Genomic DNA, 23,417 nt, shown 5'->3' with positions numbered 1-23,417 from the left:
GCCAGCCCAGGAGAGCCAGACTCTCACTGTGGGATGTGTCAGAGCTTGGATCCCATTTCAGAATCAATCAGAGCTGCCCATCCTGCACCACACGTACGGGTGATGGGGTCACTGAATGGTGTTAAGTTCCCCAACTTGTAAATCACATTTTCCCACAACATTCCAATGCAGCACATGTGGAAGACCCTTTGGAGGCAGAAGAGAAGTCCTTGGGCAGTAGCAGTGGCACCAGGCTCACAGGGGCCCTTCCCTGCAGCACCCCATGCAGTCCCCAGGGCCCTCATTCACAAACTGGCATCATGACCAGCCCAGTCACTGATTCCTCCTGACTGAGCATCCAGACATTTGGCATGCAGCTGCCACTAACCCTGCATTGCCCACTGAATCCTCTTCTGTGCTTACTTACTAATAATGGTAATAGAGCTGCCCAATCTTGGAAGCAATTTCCCCAATTTGCCACCTCTTCAACCCATACCGATTGTCCAATACTTGTCTATGTCGCAAGAGAGAAAAGAAAGATTAAAAGGATTCCCAAATTTCCCAGAACATCCCACCAGACAAGACAAAGAGCCATTGCAGGGCCAAATTCAGCTTTCATTACTGGTGCAGCATTGCCAGCAGCAGCCCCACAGAGCCAGCAGCACACACACCCCTCAAGAAGGGCCGTTTATCTTGCATAAACTTGCCAGAGCCAGACGTAAGTGTGTTGCACAAAATACACACAACAAAAGGTCACCACTTCCCAGGAGAACATTCAGACTATGCAGCCAGAGGAAGGTGTGAAGGATCAGAGCCCACGCTGCAGCAAGAGACTTCACACCATTCCAGATCCTGCTCTGCAGAATCCATCACCTCCCCAGTAAGAAATTAAAGCACCACACACTCAGGTAGAGCAAAAGGGTTTGTTAAAAAGTCCCACTGAACACTCTGCAACATTTTAATTCAATAGACTGTGAGCACTGCGGGAAGCTGCTGTTCCCTCCCTTCATGCTTGAACAACACAGTGAAATCTCAATCTTAGCTGGGGCTCTGGGCATTCCAGAGATTAAAGCTGCACTTAAACCCACACAACACATCTGCCTACAACATTTCCTTACCGGTGCTGCTGTTGGAACTTCCAGAGTTTGGTGTAAACATCAAATGTTCGCCCAAAATAGGACTGCCACTGCTTCTGCCCATACTGAGGTAAATCCCTGCAAGAGACAGTGACAAAAGCAGAATTAGGAAGCAGAATCCAGTCAGCCCAACACAACAGGAGCACGTTTGTGTCAAAGTCAGAACTGATTTGTCCAGGATTCATTCACATACTTTAGAATCCTGCCTGCACCCAGAACTACAAGAACTATGATTGACAGTTTCTCAAAACCTGTTGTTACTGGATCTCTCCAAATAGGAAATGATCATGTTTCTACATGCAACAGGTGTTTGAAAATATCTTACAATTTTGCTAAAAGAGAAGTAATTATATGGTTATGTGCACAGAAAGACAAATTGGACTCCTAAAATATCATAATACAGAAAAACCCTACCCAAGAACAAGCAGATGGAAATTAGTTAATAGAGACTGGTAATATTTATTGTTACTGATGAAGGAAGGAATCTTTTTCAAACAGATACAGCCACGTTTCAGAAACAGAGCCTGTGACATCACAGCCAAAACCAGTGCCCCACTATCAGCAGGTCAGGCCAGCAGATGGATGCTCACAGTCAGCACCCACTGGGTTCTGTTACACCATCACCACATTTGTCACCCTCTCACTCACAGCTAGTGACACGACACAACCTGAGAACTTCTGCTTTGTTCCTGTCAGTCTCCAGTGCTCCAAGGTGAGACAGCCAACCCAGTTCAGCTCTGCTCTCCTGCCTCCCCTCCATTTCCAGGCTGTGCTACATTTCCACCCCACAACTATGATGTATTCCTAAGGATTTTGGCTTTAAAGGTTCCTGCTCTCAACCCTCACTTCTCCCATCTCCCAGGAGTGACCTGAATCTTGAAATAAATGCAACAGAGGGGACCAAACTCCCGAGTCCCACTGAGCACACGTTCCCCACACACCTACACCAAAGCTCATTCAAAGGAGGTGCACAACTCTGCAAGTGGAAGTAGAATGGCTTTTCCAAGACAGAATCCTCTTTTATTTGATTCAAGATTGATTTCCACAAGGAATGCTCTCTCAAATCACTGTGCAGGCTCATGTGCCACCTTCAGCAGACAGAAAAGCAGCACACGCCACATCCAAGCCTGGAGGGCAGAGACCAAGGGAAGCAGCACCTCTAGGAAACCTTGCCATGTCCTCTGAGGGAGCCAGAGAAGCAGAGCAGTACACACCACTTCAGAGCAGTGTTCTGGCCTGGTTCTGCTCACTGTAATTGCTTTAACAGCACCCGAGGTAGGAAAGGAAATTAATATTCTTCTGCTCGTCAGCCAACTGTACTTCCCACACAGCTTGAAGGGACCTAGCTCAGCTACTACAAGTAAAATGAATCCTTACCAGCCTGGAAAAGCATTCCAGTACTTGGTGCTGATATTCCATGAAGATGCCAAGGAATCTGGGCAGGATTTTACCAAATTAAAAAACAAAAAAGATCCCTTCAAACTTGCAATGGGCTGCTCAAAATCTTGCAATGTATGTTGTGTAGCAAGGGGTAAACAGGAATATAAATATGTGCTTCAGGGTACCAACATCTTCATTCAAATACAGCTTGATACAAACACATGCAAATTTAAAGCATTTTCTGCAAGGAACAATTCTCTCCTTGTAATAGATGTAAACATTTTAACTGAACAAAAGAAGCTAAGGCACTGTCCAAACACACACCCAAGATACAGCACAGACTCTGACACAGCAAGAGGTAGCTTTAATTTAATTTAATTAGCACATCCACAAGATTCAATGCTAAAGTATATATTAAAAAAATGTTCAATTAAAAACCAACACTGAAATGGATAATTTTTAAAAAAAAACATACAAATCAAAGTTCCCTGGCACTAACCTATAGAATGCCTGAATTAACAAGCTGACTTGAAGAACCCCAACCCAAGAAAGCACCCTTCTCTCAAACACTGGTACCTGCACAAACTAAGCATTAAGCAGACAGGGTTACGGTGCAGGTATGGGCTGATGATGCTCATGCATCTACCCCTCATCAGTGAGCTAATTAACACACTCACCTTCACCTCCCCCTTCCACACCTTGCTCTGCACATCCTAAACATTCTAATACACCCCAAAGCTCGATTTGTGTGCCGCGCTCGATGCGAGTGTGTGGCAGTGAGGGTGCCTGCAGAAGCCCCTGCCAGGGCAGTGCCCCTGTGCCTGGCACTGCTGCCTGCAGCCCCTGCTGCCTGTCCACACGGATATTCCTCCTGCAGCCTGCCTGCCTAATTGCAGCTGGCATAGCTGCACAACACCACGGATTCCTCGGCTCCCCGGGGAACGGGAAGGATCTCCATGGAAACAGACAGTAGCACTTGTTCTTTTGATAGTATTCTGACACGGCTGTAATAAAACTTCATTTATGACAATAGGTTACTGTGCTTTCACTACTGCTTTTTGCAGACAAGAGCTGCCCTTCCTGCCACCCCTCTACTGCTCTGTGCTGAACATCACACATGCTGCTCCTGTGTACCAAGAAATTCTGCCATGAGAAGACAGATGCATAAGCAGAAGAGGACATTTAGTGCAGTTTTCTAACAGAACATGGGGATGTGCATTATTTGGTGAGAATTAGCCCAAAAGAATCCCAAAGCCTTGGCTGATTGCAGAGTGGGCTTTTAGCACAGCTCCTCCCACCAAAGGAGACAGGGAATACATGGCCCAGAAGCAATTATACACCCAAGGTGAGAGCTCAAGAGCTATGTTATAGCAAGACTTATTGCTGCCTCCAGATCTACAGGAGGACACCAGGGCAGTGAGGAGAGACAAAGGCAGCAGGTTGTCCTGTGGGGTGTGCCCAGCCCAGGCTGCTGGCTCAGCACTGCTCTGGCTGAACACCACTACAGGAGGGAAAAAGGGGCAACCAAAAGAATCCAAATGCAGAGGAGGGACTGGAGATTTGATTTAGGACAGTACAATAGCCTGCAACAACAAGTGGAAACCATTTCCAGTTCCTTGGCTTTTAGAACATTCCAAATGGGATGTGAAGACACAAACTCTGATGGTCTAGAATGATGGGTTTCTCACACTGGGCACACAAGACTGGTTCTCTTGCTGCACTAGTGTGGCTGGTGGACAAATTTCACAGACAGAATTTTATCCAATTTTTCCTGTACTCTTTGTCTCCACAAAGGCCAGCACTACTTATGTGCTCATAATTAATTCTCTGTCAGGAGTTCATTTCAGCCATGCTGCCAGATAATACTGGCTGAAGCCCAATTAAAGGTGCTGAGGTGTGCTTGGCCAGCACCACATGGAAGTTGTCACACAGGGACATTAAAGATGCTGAGAAAGTCCCAGAGACTCAGCAGCATGCTTCAAAGAGGAAGGCTACAATAACTGTAAGTTTAACATTCAAAGCTTTAAAGACATTCACAGTTTTGACAGGTGATAAAAAGAGACAATTTCCTTTTATGTTCATGGGCTTGTAGTAGTTAGAGGCTCCTGTTCCCAGAACCTGAGCAGCAGTGGGATAGAAATGCTGTGGCACAGAGCCAGAAGGTATCTCCTGAGCCTCCTTTTCTCCAGGCTGAGCCCCCCAGCTCCCTCTGCTGCTCCTGGTGTTCCAGACCGTGTCCCAGCTGTGTTCCCACCCCTGGACACGCTCCAACCCCTCAGTGTCTCTCTTGCCATGAGGGGCCTCACCAGTGCCCACTACAAAGGGACAATCACTTCCCTAAAATACAGTTCAATACAGTTGCTGAAAGTCTTTTAATTCCTTGAAGTTCCAGGCTTCTTTGTGATACTGAACACATTTAAGCACTTTTTAACATTTAAAAGAAAATAATACCAGTGACAATACACCATGACAAACTGCTTCCTTACAGCCTCCCTCTTCCCAGCCTTTTCCAAGAAAAAAGCAAGTGGGAGTGGGGAAAGGGGAGAAAAGAGCCATTGCAGCACACTTCATCAACAGTTTATTCTAGCCTATAGCCCAGGGTAGAGCCCAGGATGACAGCCCCCAGGGTCACCCTGGCAGCATGGCCACAGGAGATGCTATCACTGGAGCACTTTCCAGCAGCCACCTTGGCAGAGCATCATATGTTTTCCTCAAATGCTGTATTTGGCATCTGTATGGGGAAGAGAGGAAGGAAATGCTACTGAAACAAAGACGTGGCAGGCTGAGCCCTTGCAATTTTTGGCAGCAGCAACAGCTAAGCAGCTGCCAACACAGCTATAGGCTCAGCTCCCCGGAGCTGAAGTGCCCAGAGGAGGTTTTGGGGAGGAAATCATTGCTCTCTTCCCTCCCCCATCTCTTCTATTCCATAAAATGTGGTAGGGGCAAGAGAATAGCAAAAAACACAGCAGCAAAGGCTGTCATCATCTTCAAAACAGAAGGTGTCAGGCATGAATCAAACGCATTTATTATGAAGCAACTGGACTAAGAATTGAGATGCTTGCCAAGACATTTCCAGGTGAACTCCCCAGAGAACAAGCACTAACACAGCAGATACCTGAGAATTATAATGTTGCTTTATCCTGTCATTATGCCCACGGGAATCACAAGTCTCAGAGGTGAAATGGTGGTCAAGTGTAAGAAGTAACAGTGCCAGGTTACAGTAAGGACAGAGCTTCCTGTTCTGCAGTATTCCTATTTTCACACAGCAGCACTGGCTGCTAATCCCATCTCTATTTTTATTTACCATACTTCATCCAAAGGTATTCTCCATTTTCTTTTCATTTAGCTGGACAAGAAGGTTTCTTTCTGGAAAAGTACCACGGATACACTGAGAAACTCCATCTCTCATCTCGAAATCTGACACAAGCCCTACCTCCCTCCATGGCACAGGAGGCACAGAATGGCTGGAGGTTCTCTGCCACCCTCTGATCTGAACTGGAGCAGCACACAGCCACACATCAACTGTGCTCATTCCAGGCCAAAATTTCAAGCAAATTATATCAGAAAGCCAGTGTAATGTCATATATAGTCCTGGAAATCCTGGTCTCAAAATCTCAGCCCTTTTGCTTTAGACTGCCTTTCATGGGGGGTCAAACACAATCACCAAAAACTCCTTGTCTCTATTGCCCATTTGCCATTCAGATTTTGGAGCACAAAATGTTTGTTTTGGATTTGGTAATCAACTTCTAAAGCACATGAAGGGATTATCAATAGCGGGGGGTGGAGGAATTAAAAGCATCTTTGCTAACCATCTGTGTTTGACTAACAGCAAGCTATAAGGGCCCAAACATACAGCATTACTCAGAGACCAGTAAGAGGCTGAACTGCCAACCAGATATGAGCTCAAACCCCTGTTACTTAAGAGACTCTACAGCAAAGCTTAGAAATAAAGCAGCTTTGGATACATGCTGTTTAACTCAGCATATATTGACAAAAACAGGATATCCATATTACTGTCCAAACGTGTATTCCCCTGCAGACAAAGCAGTTGGACTTTCCAGCTGTTGTTGCAGCTGCTTAGTAGATAAATGTAGATTTTACCTTTCTCCACAGTTCAGATGAAGCACTTGTTTCAGCAGACACACACAGGCTGTGGTTTTGATGTTTCTACTTATTACTAAATTTCTTCCCCAAAGATATTCCCTTTCCTACTTTCCTCCCATCCAGAAAAATCCTCCTCATTTCTTTCTTTTTCCACAGAGACAGTAGTGGTTTGCATTTGCATATTGTGGTCTGCACACAGTCACATCTAATCCTTAATTGTGGCCCTCAGACATACAATTTCAGCAATAATCACATCAATTTAATGGGATTTCCAAATCCTAGTTTACTATAAACTGGAACCTCTGCTCCTCCAAACATTCTTACATACATGGTCCAAAAGTACCCATAGAGGGGTGCATTACTCTCTCCTAAACATACTGGTTTGGGGTTTGAAATGTTCACTGTACTGACTCCAGCATCACATACTGCAGTGTGTGTTCTGAGGCTTTTCTGAAGGAATACTGTCAGAAATCCACTAACCTTAAGCCATTGAAGAGCTGCTTAGATTTATCCAATAAGTAGCAAAAGTCTGTCACCGTTTTTCTCTCTGCTTGAGGAATATCATCTTCAGCTCCCCCTGATGACATGGTTTCTTTTAGGGCAAGCTCAGTCCTATGAAGATAAAAACAGCCATAATTACTCAAAAATCAACGGCTGCTACGAACTCATCCAGACTGAGATGCATGTTCAGTTCCATGGGGATGTAACACAGAGCATGCAGTTCTTCACTGGTTACTCTTCTCAAGACTCATTAAAAAAAACAGCTGAGAATCCAGGCATGGGACTAATTATTGAACAATGCACTAGTTAACAGAGCAAAATTAAAAGTAACAGTGGTACAAGAGTCACAAAATAAAATAACTCTGAAGACTGTCTTCACAAACACAAAACTGACAATGAAGGACTGTAGCACAAACAGCACTTGGGTTTCACACTTGGACAAAGAAATCCTCTCCAAATTTGCCTTCTGCAGAGGTATTTATCCTGCAGCTGTATTTAGAGACTAGCCTCAGCTCTCTTTACATTTCATTTTCTTCTGTTGCTTTGAAAACTGTAGCTCAATGGTTCCTATTGCTGAAAAAAGGCAAATTTAGCCAGAATGCTGAAAAGTACCCTACCATCCTTCCTCTCTGCAGGCTCATGACTGTTTAATTCCATGGCCTGCATTACCCACAAAGATACCTGCAGATCTGTTTTTATTCTTCACCTGAGTAAAATGTTATATTGTACAATAAACACCTGAACAAAAAACTAAGATATAATGTAGGTAATTGTAGCATTGAGTGAGTAAGGGAATATGAAAGCTTACAGAGGCAGAGTGGCTTTTAAAAATCTTACTCCAAACATCCACAGATATCAAATTACCCTTTTGAGCATACACAGATGAGCTACAGACTTTGCAGCAGAAACAACAACAAAACATCTCTGGAAATGGCTGCTAGGTCTTCAGCTCTGCCCTGCTCAGGATTTTTGTGCAGGATAAACACACCTCTAACTGGGCACATGCAGGGCTTTTACTTCCAGCAGCTTCCCTGCCAGTTCTGGTGTGTTTCTGGTAAGCAACAGGTTTCCATTTGTGCAGCACTTCTGTTTGGATGCTATCTGCACAAATAATTACCTACATGTCCCAGTCCAAGCCAGGAAATGGCAAAGCTCACTCTTTCCAGCCATCAGGAAGCACCCAGAAGCATCTTTCAGCAACTGGCACAAAAAAATCCTTCACAATAACTGAAGAGGCTTCAGAAATGCTTCCCTGAACAAACACCTCATGCCTAACAAGCACAGCAGGAACTGGCAGTTTCCACCCAGCTTCTGGGGTAAGTTAGAGGGCCACCCTGCCAACCCAGCAGCCTCATGATTCCCCAGTTTAGACAAGAGGCAGCCCACACAGACTTGTTTTTACACACCCACGGGACAGCCCACCAGAGCAAAGTCGTGGGGGCATTGCACAAACCACTTGCTGAAGAGCTCCAGAAAAAGGTTAAAAGTGTCTCTGTATTGTCAGGTAACTGCACTATGGGTGCCAGAGTCTAAAACATAGCACCCAGATGCCACAAGCTTTGGCGTGAGCCTGGCAAGAAGGACATCAATACTGTGAGCCCCAGCCTGGGCCTGAAACCTCTGAGCATTCACATTTACACAGCACAGAACAAACAACACCAAGCACCAGAGCACCAACACATGAGATTGGAGTGAACAGCGAGACCTGAAAAACAAATGTCAGAAGCAGCCAGGAGGCGATTCAGGAATTTCAGCAAGAGGGACAATACCCCAGGTCCTGTGTGCTCCACAGCAAGGGTGACCTAAATCCTGCAGCGAGCCCGTAGGTTCTGCGCTCCACCGTGGCACTCCAGGCACTCCAGAGCAGCTTCAGACACTTTTGCAAAAATTGAGGAGCTTGCTTCAGTTGCAAAGTATGTTTCAGACAATCTAGATATCAGTCTTTTCATTTCATGGCAGTGAATTTTATTTTACATCACCCTAAAGTTATACTACCCAAAAATCCCAACCACTGCCAACATAACCTGTGCCAGCCCTGGCACAGGCAAATAAAACCAGCTAGGCTTTGGGTTGTTTTTTAAAACCAAGTGCTTCTCACATGCAAGGAGTTCACCAGACCCACTGTGAAGAGGCCATTTATGCAATCAATAAAAGATACACAAGAAAATCCATAGCCTGCCAATGTGAAAGCTATCAGAACGCCGGAAAAATATGTGAACCTGTCTTTTCCAGCTGACAGAGAAGGAAAATAAAATTAGTTATTTCATGCACTGGTTTTGGCTTATCGTGCTCTGGAGAGGGTGGTATTTGGTGCTGTACAAAGGAAGAGCTACTATCAGGAGCAGCTCGGGAGAGGAGGAGGTGCTCCTGCACTAAGGACTGTGCTGTAATGCAGCAGCAGTACAGACAGGAGGGAGAATTATTATTAGAACAGCAAGTGGGCACAGCAAAGGGAGGAATACAGCTCCTGACATGGCCCTATCCTGAGGGACTGCTCAGCTCCAAATGAACAATGTAAATAAAAAGCAACCAGGAGCACATCCACAACGGGGACCTCTCCTTCCCTTTGATACTAGAAGTTATCACATGGATCATCTGCAGACAGACAGTTCTCCCAGTTTTGACAGCCCAACTATACCAGGAATATCACCTACTTCATTTCTTGTTCTCTGCTTGATGCTTTTTGCTTTCTTGCGTGCAAAAGAAACTGTTGGGATGTTTTGAATGACAATTTTTTCTTAAGTAACACATTAAAAAACGCTCTCCAGAGTCTGCAGAAGGAGACACTGAAACATTGGTTTAAAAGACTGTTAAAATAAGTCAGAAAATGGTGGCTTCCAGCAGAAGTTATTATTCTCTCAAAGATTTTGCCAACTCCTCAGGCCATACAAGGCAGGAAAGCAGTGCTCGCCAAGCCCCACACTTGGTGTGCCAGGTTCTTCCCTACAAGCTCTCAGAACACACCATTCCAGGTTTGCCTAATGCAACACATTACTGGATTTGACAAATTCATCCCAGTGCAGCAGCCAGGGTAGCAGAGCTTCACAGCCACCCCAGAGGATGGCAGCTGGAGCTGAAGGGCAGCAGAGGAGGGACATGGGACAGGGGTTTCACGGTGCTGGGCAGCATTCTCAAAGTCAGATGTCACTTACATCACACACGTCTCCACTTCCCTGTGGTTTGCTGTCTTTTGGCTAAGGTTTTCCAGGCTAGCTGGAAGGGAAAAAGAGTGCTGAAGTTAATGGTATGCACTCCCCCTGGCCCTGCCCTGGGATCCAGGCCTGCAGAGCAAGGCAGGCTTCGTGAGCCATGAGGGAATGCTCTGGGTCAGGGAAATCCAGCTGACAATGCAAGCCCAGCATGGATATGTTCAATAAGTGCATTACGTCCTCTCAGATTTGCTCCACAGCCAGCATCACTGTAAGCTGCCATTCAGTGCCTGCTGGAAGGGGAGGGTCACAACTCCCCACCCGACTGTACAGCAAAGGAAACCTCTCACACTGAAGGTGCAGCCGTGGTGTGACCTGAGGGCACAGGGCACAGGAGGATGTCAGGGCTCTGTCAGCTCATGTATCAGTGAGGACAGGCAGGATCAGGAGCAGTTTCCTGGATGTGGCACCTGGACCCCCTGACAGAGCACTTGTACAACTCAACTGCCTTTTTCTAAGCCATCACTTCTCAGTTATGGAACCTTGACTGGTTTTCAAATGCTTCCCACTCCCTGCTTAGAGACACAAGCAGTAACCAAAAACCAAAAGCAAACACACTTTGTTCATCTATCTTGTTGATACAGGATTTTCCCCAAACTAAGATGTTCCTAGAGCTGCTCTCTACAAAAACCAATGGTGGAAAACACATTCCAGTCTATCAGGATTTTAAAGCTGTCAAACCTTGAGTGAGAGACCAGCTCTCTTTCCACTTTCCATGCTGACACATCTCCCACAGCATCACTGCCAAAAGGGGATGTGACACAAAGCCAGGCGCCCAGCTGGTATCTATTCCTTATCTGCAAATTACCAGCACAGATAAAACCAACCTTCCAATCGTCCATACACAAAGCCTGCAACCATCATGTCCCAAAACTCTATCAAAAACCAGCCAATCTTACCTTCACCAAGCAGGATGCCTACCTTGGCACCCTATTTGCCCGTCCCTTTCTTCTGCAGACTGGCACACTCGTGTCTCATGTTTTCTTTCAACGCTATACTGCACGTTTTGGGAAAACCATCTGTGTGTTTCCATGTGATCTGCTCAGAGTGCTAGTCCTGACAGAGCCTCAGACAACACAAAATGCATTAGAAACCAAATTCATTCCTCCTGCCAGAATACCTAACTCTCCATCAACAGCCACTGCCCTGAAGTTCCCAAGACACCACTCAGTTCTGCCCAAGAAACACTGAAATAAATAATTAGCAATTCCCCCCAGACAGGCACTGAAAACCTCACAGCCTGCTGGAGTCAGGAATTCAGAGGGAATGGCAATGAGCAGTTATACATCAAACCATTTCTTCACAAAATGTAGGCGGGGGGGGGAATATTTCTTTATGATTCCAAGGTTTTTAGTAAAATTTGGAAGCGATCACAGACATTCCTCACCCCAACCACTGTTCACCTCAGGGCACGTCTGCACTGCAGAGGCTGCAGCTCTTGCAGACACATCCAGCTCCTATTCCAGCAGCGTGCTGGATGCTGCAGGAGCATCTGGGAGCAGGCTGAGCCCACACCTGAGCTCCTGGCAAGGCTCAGTCCCGGGGGACAGCAATGCCCAGGGCCAGCTCATGGAACAACCCGAACATTGTGTCCCAGCTCTGCTCAGTGCTCTGTGCACATGCACGAGGAAAACGGCACAGCCTGGGCTTGGGGACACTTCTGTCTGACTGCCACAGTGAGAAGCAACTTGAACTTAGGGAACAGAAACAAGCAGCTGTTGTATCTCACTGATAATATTTGTTAAATCATGTTCTCTCTGCCTGGATGTTTGTTTACTTCACAGGGCACTAAGGATAAATGAATTACTGACTTTGTGTACAAATTACAGCATGGCAGACAAAATCACCTGCAGATGTAACTATGTCTAGCAAGTACCTCCTATTGGAGGTACATAGTTACAATTCTCCAAGAAACTGGTTTTCCTACTAAAATACATATTTTTAGAGCTAACTTGCAAAAATATTATTACCTCCAAAGATTAGGCAAGAGGGAAATCACTTAAAATAAATAATAAAAAGACACAAACCCCAGTGAGCCTGTGTATGAACACATGCACACCCCAGTGCAAGAGCAGTCAGGGCCAGCAGTTGCTCCTACAGGCACAGGGAGCCTGGTCCCACATCGACCTGGATTGATCCTTCCCTCTGCATCCCATTAAATCCAGCTCTCCCCAGCACAGGGCAAGCTGCCACTGCCCTGGGGCTCCACACGTTCTGAGGGCCAGCCAGATGCTTCCTTCTATCTGTCCTTCCCTTTCATAGATGCACTAAACACAACAACTTCTTTTGAATTTTGTGAAAACTACTCACTAGATAATCTTCAGGACCTCTCCCCCTACAACAACAACAGTTACATTAGACAAGGGATTGAAAAGCTGCTTGGAGAAGAAAAAAGAGGAAGCCTGATCATGCAATTGCATTCCTAAAAAAGGGAAAGGAGCGGGCAGGGGATAAATAAGAAAACAAGATAAACCCACGCACACATTCCCCAGCTGCACACTGCTGTGGCCAGTGGAAGTGGCACAGAGCAGGCACTCAGTTACACAAGAACTGTTATACAAGTTACACAAATTTTATTACTGCAAACTGAGAGTTTATGCTCTTACATGAATGCATCATTCCTTCCTCAGCACATCAGAGGATGAGAAGATAAGAGCTCAGATTTAAGGGGAGCTGCCACCTCTGTATTACCTGTGGAATCTCATCAGAAACAGTCTCATGACTTCCTGTAGGGAAATAGGCAGCACCACACATTCAACTCCATTCTGAGTCAAATGACTTGGAAAATACAACATGCAGTGTCAATCCCATTACTTTAATTTCAAGGCCTGTAGAATCAGGCTTTTTGCATGTTTCAGACGTATTCAAAAATCCTTTTATTGCTAGGAAGCACACCTGTGTGCATCCAGAACTGCAGTTTTGGCATCCTTCCCCTCAGAAACACGCGGAGGTGCTCATTAACATCGTGCCATGGAAACCGTGCAGTCCCTTCCTGCCTCCTACACTGAGATCATGGGAGCCACACCTCAGCAGCAGCCTCCTCTGAATCCTCTCTGGGCGGATCACTCTGAGCACAGGAGACATGATCTCACCGTGGGATGCACGTGGCCTTCCATCGCCTTCAGAACACAAAACTTTCGCTTCTCTTCTTTATGTTTCTGCCACTGACAATTTGTTCCAGCTTTGTCTGTTCTGCGCCCTCTGTGATCCCTCTTTCACTGCAGTTCACGACCTTTTGTGTATAGGATGAACAAAGGGCACAGGCTAAAAATGTCATCACAGTTGGGCCTCTGCTCTTCTACTGACTTCACTGGTTTGCTATTAAAAACAGGCTCAAGCTCAAAGTCAGACCAAAGAAGAATTTCTGGGTCATCAGAATCTCCAGAAGATGGTGCAGAAGCAATGTGGAAGAGGACATAAGCGTTTCTTTTCATCCAAATTCAAATCATGAATCTGTGGTGGTGCCTGCATACCACCTACATGGTACTTAGCAGTCATTTGCTTTGTATGAAAGAGCAAGAGGAAAAAAACCATCAGGCTGGCCCACTCTTGGCAGGGGTGGGAGGGTAGAAGGGAGACAGAAAAACACCATCAGCTGTGGCAGTGAGCTGTGTGTATTTACATTTCACAGGCTGAACTATTTAGTGGTTTATTTACACACAATGTTCTTGGAGCAGCTAAAATGCCAGTTGTGTTTTATCTCGATTTTGTGGCAATGCGCATAAGCCACAGAACCATAGCAAGAGTCTGCAAATGAGAGACCAAGCTCCTACATCTGGAACAGCACATGAGCCACTGTGAGAAAGGAGAGAGATTTTGGGAGCACAGGCACAACGAGGGCTGAAATGCATTAGTTATGACAAGCCACCAAAATACGACCCAGGGACGGGAAAGCAACGAGCCAGTCACAAAGCAAGGGCTCGGGCTGCAGGGATGGCACAGCCCAGGGTAACCCTCACAGCCAGGCCAAGCCACGGCACGGCACCGCAGCCTCGGGTCCCTCCCTGCCCCTCCATGTTAGAGTGAGCAGGGAATTGCAGTCAGCTCCATTTTATGCACATTTGATGGCAAGACGCCAACACAACTGTTGACTGAGCCAAATCTGGGCCCCCTTGAACTAAGCCATCACCTAAAGCAGGGTGGAAAAGCACATGCCTCTCGCCTTCCCAGCAGCCAAGTTCCTGAAAAGCATCCCAGTCACAAGAAAAATTTTTCTTTCTTCGTCCGACAACAACTGATGCTTTAACTCTTTTATGTACACTCATTAATTCGAAATGAAACAGCTAGCACGGAGCTGCATTGTACAGCAGTGGGATGGAGAGATGGAGAGGCTCCCTTCCAGCCAGCCAAATGATTTACTGGCTGGCCCAAATGGCAGCTGAGGCCAGTGCCCGATCTGGAGGGCAGCTATCGTCACACTCTGCAGCCTGCTCCCATCCTCAGCCAAGGTGCCAGTGGCTGCCTTCCAACTGGAACTGTATTCTGACAAAGGGAGTGCAGGACAAGCTTGGGAAAGCTCTCTGATCCCTTCGGTTCAGCTCTTCCCTCCAATCCAGCGTTTGGTGGGAGCTGCCAGCACGTTTGGGAATTGCATGGAGAGCATCACCACTCTGGGAATTCACCTTCCTCAGCAGGTACTGCTCCTGAGCCGTGCCTCTGCCTCACAGCACAGAAATCCCTCTGCTCACTCCTGCTTTAATTATACTTCAAAAACTCAGCTTCTACTCTGTGTTCCATTATATTAATAGCAATAATTAAAAATACTTCAAACAACAAGTCCTCTAAACCTGCAGCTCCATCCAGGCTGTCTGGCAGCGCACACTTCCTTTCCTGACTGACATCCTCAGGGAACCAGATTGATGGTTACTGTGCTCCATCCCTGCTGCAGGGCTGTGCTGCGCTCTCTCAGCTCATGTAAGCTGCAAGGTAATATTTGTGTTGGCAACTTCCTTACATACTTTACAGAACCAGACCTCCATTTGACCCTCAGTGCAGCTCCCACACACAACTTGGGCCATTCCTTTGAACTGTCTCCTCTTGCTGCAACACATGCTCCATACCATACCTCTGCTTCCAGCCTGTTTAAAAATTACACAGCTTGAACAGAGCTTTTGTGCTTCAACAGTGCACCTCAGCTATAAAAGCCAAGCCTGCAGAACATTCTTATGCAAGAACACCAAACAAAATTATTATAAAATCTGCATGTACAGGTCTTGGTTATCCTTCTCCCAGGATTGCTCCAAAATGGAAGCAATCATTTTTATGAAAAAATGAGAACCGTGTAAAGTTCTGTATAAAAAGACATCAACATCCAGGTTTTTGTGGTCAGAATCCAATAGCTGTACTGTGCTTTAGGGGACTAGCGGGGCTGTTGGGGGTTTTTGTTCAATATCAGCTCCACTGCAGCTCTTTAGGCAGTAACACCACCTCAGCACAGACTTTCCCACCAGAGATCTTCCCTCCTTACCCAAAGCACACCAAGCAGAATAAAAGATAAGCCAACAAAGTAACGTGTCCAGATAACCCAATGAATTCCCATTATCCATCTGCGCCGCAGCAGATCACCAACAGCTCCATTGAACGCCGACAGAGCCAAAGCAGAATGAAAGTGATGCAAGAAGAGGGGAGATGCGAGATGCGAGCGAGGCAGCTGCAGTGCGAGCAGGGCACTGTGCAGAGCATCATGTGACGGGAGCAGCACGGCGGGAGAGCTGCAGCCCCCGGCCCCCACTCCCCAGCCTGTGCCCCCCCTGCAGGGCACGGACACCCCCACCTGATCCAGGGCACAGCCGGCTCGGGGCAGAACCTTCTCGACGTTTGGAATCGCTACGCTCCATTTTTATTACTCCCCTCCACAAAATAAAACAGGCGCACAGGAATGATTAACAATGAGCTTCATGTTGCTCCCGCTGGAATGCACTTTCAGCATCTTTATCACTTGTAGATCGACTTTCTCAAAAGAGCACAGAACACGGTATCGTTCTTACACGTAGAGCAAAGCCCAACTAGACATGGTTGTGATAAAATATTCCCTTGTTTGTAAGGGACTTGCCTTGTAATGGATTGCCAGCTGAATTCTGATAGTTTATTGCAGCTACATTGCAAGACAGAACAACGATCACATTCTCCTCTGTAGAACAACAAAATATTCCCTCTCTCCATATAGTTTCTGTGAATGGTTTTTCTATTTCCTGCAGTAAAGGACCTGGCCATCACATTCATGACTGTCTGGATTGCTCTGGCAGCCTAGGATGACTGGAGAATAAAGCTCTCTGCTCATGGTGAAGTGACTCACTCTTTCATTTAACATAATCGTGGTCCAATTTATTCAAACATCTTGAATGAGACTGCATTAATCTAATTTGAAAATGAAGCCTCTTTTCTACACACATGGTCCCCAGCAGGGCACCAGGCCCCCAGAGTGCTTCCTCCACCCTGCAGGGACAGCACAGCCACCACACCGCGGGGTCAGGTGGGGTGAGAGACCCCAGGCAGGAGCTGCACCTGCAGATCCCACAGCAAGACCCACACCAGGATGAATTTCTACAATTTGCAAAGACTGCTACCACCACAGCAGTCCCGCTGTCCGCAGGAGCAGAAGGAAGCACACACACTCTGGGAGACTCACTCACATTTCAGTCTTCATATGGGCCCACAGCGCTGCTCTGCATCAGCTGGACAAGATGCCATGAATTATAGGTTGCATTTGGATAGATTGTGCAAAATCCAGATTTTTTTTTTTATATTAAAGGGTCCATTTTACAGGTTGGAGGACCAGAAATGCTTGGCCCAGATAAAGCGTAGAAGCTTGGAGTCTGGCTATTAAATGAGAGACGTGCAACTCAGACATTGATGAAAACAGGTCCTGTTCTGTGGTGGGAGATTAGATCTAGAGCTGAAAACCTGCAGTCTTGATCTTGAATGTTTTAACAGGTTATGCACATTTTTATAAAACAAGAAATTTGAGGGGATGACACAACACAACAAACATCCAGCTTCTGTCCCCAAGGGCATCTCATGTCACCTATTGTCCAAGACACCTCTCTGTACAAAAACAAATAAAAATTGGTGACAAGGGAAGCTGGTGCTGCGATGGAAGTTTAAAATCAGAACGAACCCACGACGATTCCATCAAACCTTGGATAGTCTGGCAGCTTGGATACCCAGCCCCGCACAGACTGCTCCCGTAAAATCCTGCAACGTTCCATCCCAACGGGCTCGCCCGGCGATGCCGAACGCCGCTACCTGTCAGCGGCCGCTCCGCACCGGCGGCCCCGCGGCTGCGGGCGGGAAGGGAGCGGGAGCGCGGCCAGCGGCCAAGTTAATAACGGGGGTCGTGAGGGTGATTATCCCGGCTGCGCTGCCAGCCCGGGCCTAAGCGTTAGACGTGTCACACCGCGTTCCTCCTCTCCGTTAGCAGCAACGACAGCGGCCAGCGCGGCCCCGTGCCGCCGCCGGGCCTCGGCAGCTCCCGCCCCCGCCGCCCCTCACCGCGGCACCGGGCACGGCCCCGCCGCGCCGCCGGGGGATGCTCCGGGGGGCCCCGTCCGCACCTGCCGCCTTACCTGGGCTCCCACGCGCGGCGGGGCTCTTCCGCCCGGCCCGGAGCTCTGCGGGGGCGAGACCGCGGTGAGGGGCGCGCCACCACCGGGCCTGCCCCGAGGCGCCCGCAGCCGCCGCCGCCGCTCCCGCCCGCCCCCGCCGCCGCCGCCCCGCCCGCGTCCGCCCGCGCCGCCGCTCCGCCCCCCGCACCTGGAGGCCGGGCCGGAGCGGGGCAACCGCTGCCGGGCGGTCCCGCTCACCGTCCGCACCCGCCGGTCCCGATCACGGTCCCGGTCCGGGCGCGGCCGCAGCGCCGCCGAGGTTCGCGGAGCGCGGCTGCCGCCTCGCGCCGGTCCGCGCCGGCCAGCCCCGCCCCCGTGCGCTTCTATTGGCCGCACGCCCAGGCTAACGGCGAGATTGCGTTCTCATTGGCTGCGCCAGCCGTCAATCGAGAGGCTCCGCCCTCCCGCGCTCTGCCGGTGAGGCGCGGCGGCTGCTTGGATACGGCGGCGGCGGCGGCGCCGCGGGGAGCGAGACCGGCCCGTCTGTCTGTCCGTCTGTCCGTCCCGCGCGGCCGCCTGCGCGCACGGCCCTGCCCCTGCCGCTGTCCCTGCTCCGCGGTGCCGCGGCGTCCGCTCTCGCCCCGCCCGCCATCACGTCCCCATCACTGCCGGTGTAAGAGTGCCGCACCTCGGCCAGCGTGAGAACACCGGCTGCGCTCTGACCGGGCTCCGGCGGCTGCCAGAGAGCGGGGGCGGCAGCCCCAGCACCAAGCGGCTCCCGCGGGGCTGCAGCCCCGGAGCACGGGGCCGGCCGTGTCTCCCGCCCTGCCTGTCAGCGCCCCGGCCGGGACCACCGTGCCTCCCGCGGGGGGCGCGCGGCCCAGGCTCCTCCCCCCGCCGTGCGCGCGTTGGTACGGTCCGGCCGCGGCACCGCCCCTCTCCTGCGCCGCTTCCGCCTTTCCGCCCCGCGCCGCCCGCCATGGTGAGAAAACCGGGTCCCGCGTCGGGAATCCGCCGGCATCCTGCGGGAAAGGCTCCGGGATCTACCGGCATCCCGCGGGAAAGGCCGCCGGGCATCCACGGGCATCCCGCGGGAACGGCCACCGGGCATCCATGGCATCCCGCGGGAACGGCACCCGGGCATCCCCCTCGTCCCACCGGGCCCGGGAATCCAGGCCGTCCTCCCACATCCCACCGGGCCCTGGGCCCGCACATTCGCGTCGCGGGGGCTGAGGGCGGGCGGGACGCGGGCCCGGGGGTCGGGCGGGGGCACTGACGGCTTGTCCGCCGCCCGCAGGCCAAGATCAAGGCCCGAGATCTGCGCGGGAAGAAGAAGGAGGAGCTGCTGAAGCAGCTGGAGGATCTCAAGGTGGAGCTGTCGCAGCTGCGCGTGGCCAAAGTGACCGGCGGGGCCGCCTCCAAGCTGTCCAAGATGTGAGTGGGGCCGGGGCCGAGGGCAGCTGGGCAGGGCCGCCGAGTCCCGGGCACCGTGCCTGAGGCGCTCCCGCAGGCTGTGCTGGCTGCGTGCTCTGGAAGGGGAGAGGAGCGCATCTCCCTAGGCCTGAGGGCCGGTGCGTGTCTGTGCTCGGAGGGGTGAGCCGGGCGCTGCCGGTGTTGGCTGTAGCGGGGCTCAGTGTGGGGGCTCCGGAGCACACGCGGGTTCTGTAGCCCGGGTTCGGCCCGCAGAGCTGCTCCTGCACGGTGTGCTCACATCCCTCTCTTTCCCACCTGCAGCCGAGTGGTGCGCAAATCCATCGCCAGGGTGTTGACCGTCATCAACCAGACCCAGAAAGAGAACTTGAGGAAGTTCTACAAGGTAAGGACAGGCATTTTCCGTAAGTGGCCTTTACACTCTTGCCATTCACAATTATAAGGTTTCTGGGAAGGATTGCTACTTAAAAGCTTAAAACTATAATTTATGTTCAGTTTAAAGTTCTGTGGTCATGGTTGCTTTTTAAATATTAGTGCAAGAGTTCTGCAAGCTTGGTGTGTCTCCTATTGCAGGAGAGTCCTCTGGCAGCATCCCTTCTGTGGGGTGGACTTGCTGGGAGATGTGGTTTGCAGAAATTCAGATACTCTTATTTTCAATTTAATCATCTCACAGGTGACCAAGAAATTCTATATGGTTCTGTAATTTTTAGACTATCACTTCCTGGAGTTTGAGTTAGATCATATCGGTTGGGGAAAAAAGATCTTTTCAAGGGGTGCTGGATAAGTGGGGCTTGTAAGATCAGGCCTTACTTAAAACTGAATCAGAGCTGCTGCAAAAGTCTCAATGCACCCGTGATTCCCAGTGGAGAGAAGTCTCCTGAGCTCAGCTGCTGTGTGTCTTTGCAAACAGGGCAAGAAGTACAAGCCCCTGGATCTGCGGCCCAAGAAGACGAGGGCCATGCGGCGCAGGCTCAACAAACACGAGGAGAACCTGAAGACCAAGAAGCAGCAGAGAAAGGAACGTTTATACCCAGCCCGGAAATTCGCCATCAAGGCATAGCCCCGGGCCAGCTGCACTCGGGGCAGGATGGCTCATTAAATGCAGTTTGCTTTGGAAGTGTCACTGGTGGTTTATTTGGGGGTGGCGGGTAAAGAGCCCATGAAGGAGTCATCAGCCTAATGGAGGGAAATGGGAGGGTTCACAGAAAGTGTGCAACTGCTAATGGAAATACAGACCTGGCAGTTGATTTGCCTCTGAGGAGCAGGCAGTGAATGGGTACAGATCTGTGAGGCTACTTCATCCAAACGGGTATTGATCTAGAACGGAAGCTTTTCACAAATGTTGGCAGTCAGTCGATATTTATCACTATTTATTACAGTTTAAAATTTTATCTTGTGCCTGTATTGAAGGGTTAATAGAAAAAAATTAATTAGCTGAGGGATTTCATGGGACATCATGGAAACTTGTCAGCACTTGGTTCAGATCCTTGGGAAGCTCCTAACTCCACTGACAACCCTCTGGGGGAGGGATAGTGTCAGATCAGGTGTTCTCTGTGGGTCTGGGTGCTTCGGACGGCACATGAGCTCGGGGTATGAAAAAGAACTGAACTCCCAGGGCATCCATGGCCTCACAATTCCACACTTCCCTATACCTGCAAAGCACAGCACGGGTTAAATGGTTTGTCCCCCATGGAGTTCTTTGGGACTCAGAGATGGAGCTGCAATTCCAAAAGCCTTTTTTGGTTCTGATTGTGAGCAAGAGTTCCACAGTGCTGCTGGAGCGTGAGGGCTGCAGCACTCATGGTTTGAATTAGTGCAGCCAATGCATTCGAACATAAAAAATTGCCTATCCATTAGGGAATTCCTAGATTGGATCCAGATTCTGTTTAGGAAAAATGTCTTAATTCTGCTCCCTCAATTAAGGCTTTTTAAGCCTCAAGCTAGTTTTATGCAGAGAGGCGTGATCACGTGTGGTGCAGGGAGTTTTCCCTACATGGTGGCATTGCGAGGGTGGCTGCACTGTGATGTCACCTGGGCTGTGCTGGCTCTGTCCCTGTTTGGATGGGGTGCGTGGGACGTGTCTGGCAGGAGAGGAGCGGGGCTGGCACGGCGCTGGGCGGGCAGGCTGCGTGTGGGAACGGCTCCTTGGCTGGGCTCTGCTCCCAGGCAGGGTCACAGGGCTGTGTCTGTGTGTCCGTGTGTCCTGCTGGGCCTCAGAGCTGCTCCAGGGAGCGTCAGCTGCTTGTGCCCCAGGAGCAGGAGCACCCTGTGAGGATCCCAGATCTGCTCACTGCCAGCCCAGGAGCTGATGCTGGAGACAGAGAGGGGCTGGTCCCTGTGCTGGGAGCGGGGCAGGCTGGGGCAGGTGGTGCTGCCAGATCGTGCCTGGCTGCATTCGGGCTTCTCTTGGGAGATCTGTGTGCCCTGTGCTGCTCCAGCAGCACGGCTCAGGGAGCCTGGCAGCTCTGCCAGTGCTCCTGACAGCACAGCAAAGCAAGCACGGCCCAAACTGCCTGCAGAGACTGGTGAGTGCCAGGGTGTGCTCCGGGTGTCGCCTTCCACCCCAGCCACAGGAGCACGGCTGAGAGAGGATCTGCTGTCTCAAGGATCCAGTCAGGGCAGATCACTGGCATGCCAATCAAGAGGGTGGGAAACACAAAAATGGGGAAAAACCCCAACTGAGCAGGCTCTGAACGTCCAGGAGCCATCCCCATGCTGAGTGGGAGGCAGTACTGGAGAACAGCTCAGGCTTCAGTTTGGGCACAGCCCCCAGCAGCCACTTGAGGAGGTGAACATGTTTCTGGCACTGCACTAAATCCTGGGGCTGAATTACTCCCTCCACCCATAGCTGTGTGAGAAAACCAGCCAGTCTGGCCCTTCCATGAGAGCTGCCCTGTCCTGTCACAGGAGACGTCCTGCAGACAAGCAGCCCTTTAAGTGACCAGGAACAACAGAGTGATTGAGAGGACACAGAGGTGAAGTGATGAGCTTCCTTCTGGGCACTGGTGGAGAACACTCTTGTTCCTGCTGTGAGAGCAAGGCCTGTCCTGGCTGGGGTCTCGGCGGTCTGTGCTGGTTCCCTCTTTGCCAGCCAGCCCCAGAGGGTGCCCATGGTGCCCCAGCTCCCTGGCAGAAGCCACTGCTGTCAGCACTGAGTGAACAATCTCTGGCCTTGCTGGTCCCCAGAGGAGGGAGGCCAGGGATAGGAACCCCCAGGGAAGGGCCACCCACTCCCCAGAGCACCCCAGTGTGCACTGCCTCTGTGGGGACCACAGCATGTCCCCTGTGTCCCTGCAGGCCGTGTGTGTCCCCTGTGTCCCTGCAGGCTGTGTCCCCTGTGTCCCTGCATGTGGGGGCCTGAATATATGTTGTATTGTGAGATCAGTGTGTGTCTAAGTTACTCCAAACGAGCTGCAGCTGCAGGGTCCTTAGTTGGGCAACAGCTGTGGCTCGTGAGGGTAACTGAGATAAATAGGGGTGGGTCGAGAGCCCAGGAGGAGCCCCTGAGAAGATAGAAGAAGAGCCCCGGCAGAGAGGGAAGAACAACGCTGCAGCCAAACAGAGAGAGAGAGAAGGTATGGAATCGCCCGGACAGCCGAGAGCTGTGACAGCCTGAGAGCTGGGACTTTACGTGTATGGCAGCCAGAGAGCAAAGATTACATCAACTGGTGACCCCGTGTGAAGACGAACATGCAGCCAAACAGAGAGAGAGAGAAGGTATGGAATCCCCCGGACAGCCAAGAGCTGTGACAGCCTGAGAGCTGGGACTTTACGTGTATGGCAGCCAGAGAGCTGGGACTTTGGAATATCAGCCTGAGAGCTGGAACTGTGTAGAGAAGGCATGGAATCCCCCGGACAGCCGAGAGCTGTGGCAGCCTGAGAGCTGGGACTTTGGAATATCAGCCTGAGAGCTGGGACTTTACGTGTATGGCAGCCAGAGAGCTGGGACTATACAAGAGGCAGCCTGAGAGCTGGAACTGTATGTATATTGTTATTGTGTAATTGTTAAAAGAAAAGGGGGGAAATGTGGGGGCCTGAATATATGTTGTATTGTAAGACCTATGTGGTTCTAAGTTACTCCAAACGAGCTGCAGCTGCAGGGTCCTTAGTTGGGCAACAGCTGTGGCTTGTGA

At 50.1% G+C, this 23,417-nt stretch overlaps 1 protein-coding gene across 9 annotated transcripts in view; it reads right to left on the bottom strand.

Moving 5' to 3' along the window:
• Nucleotides 1-19,670, bottom strand: part of SCAI (suppressor of cancer cell invasion) — a 33,908-nt gene extending 14,238 nt beyond the window's left edge. For 6 of the 9 annotated variants that reach the window (XR_012583445.1, XR_012583446.1, XR_012583447.1 and 3 more), the window contains exons 1-6: nucleotides 19,588-19,670; nucleotides 18,542-19,287; nucleotides 17,875-17,919; nucleotides 7,080-7,211; nucleotides 1,098-1,193; nucleotides 407-493 (exon numbers count right to left, since the gene is read on the bottom strand). Coding sequence is in view for 6 of the 9 variants with exons in the window: in XM_074556524.1 (XP_074412625.1) it covers nucleotides 407-493; nucleotides 1,098-1,193; nucleotides 7,080-7,211; nucleotides 17,875-17,919; nucleotides 18,542-19,287; nucleotides 19,588-19,629 (1,148 nt within the window). In the remaining 3 variants the exon portion in view is untranslated. Of the gene's footprint in view, nucleotides 1-406; nucleotides 494-1,097; nucleotides 1,194-7,079; nucleotides 7,212-8,869; nucleotides 8,977-10,252; nucleotides 10,314-17,874; nucleotides 17,920-18,061; nucleotides 18,222-18,541; nucleotides 19,288-19,587 lie in introns of those variants that run through there. The other 3 variants (XM_074556530.1, XM_074556528.1, XM_074556529.1) reach the window with 3 other exon arrangements.
• Between the last annotated feature and the right edge of the window lie 3,747 nt (nucleotides 19,671-23,417).

Source organism: Zonotrichia albicollis, chromosome 21 (assembly GCF_047830755.1).
Source record: "Zonotrichia albicollis isolate bZonAlb1 chromosome 21, bZonAlb1.hap1, whole genome shotgun sequence".
Taxonomy (NCBI): Eukaryota; Metazoa; Chordata; class Aves; order Passeriformes; family Passerellidae; genus Zonotrichia; species Zonotrichia albicollis.
This window is presented reverse-complemented; position numbering and strand designations above follow the sequence as displayed.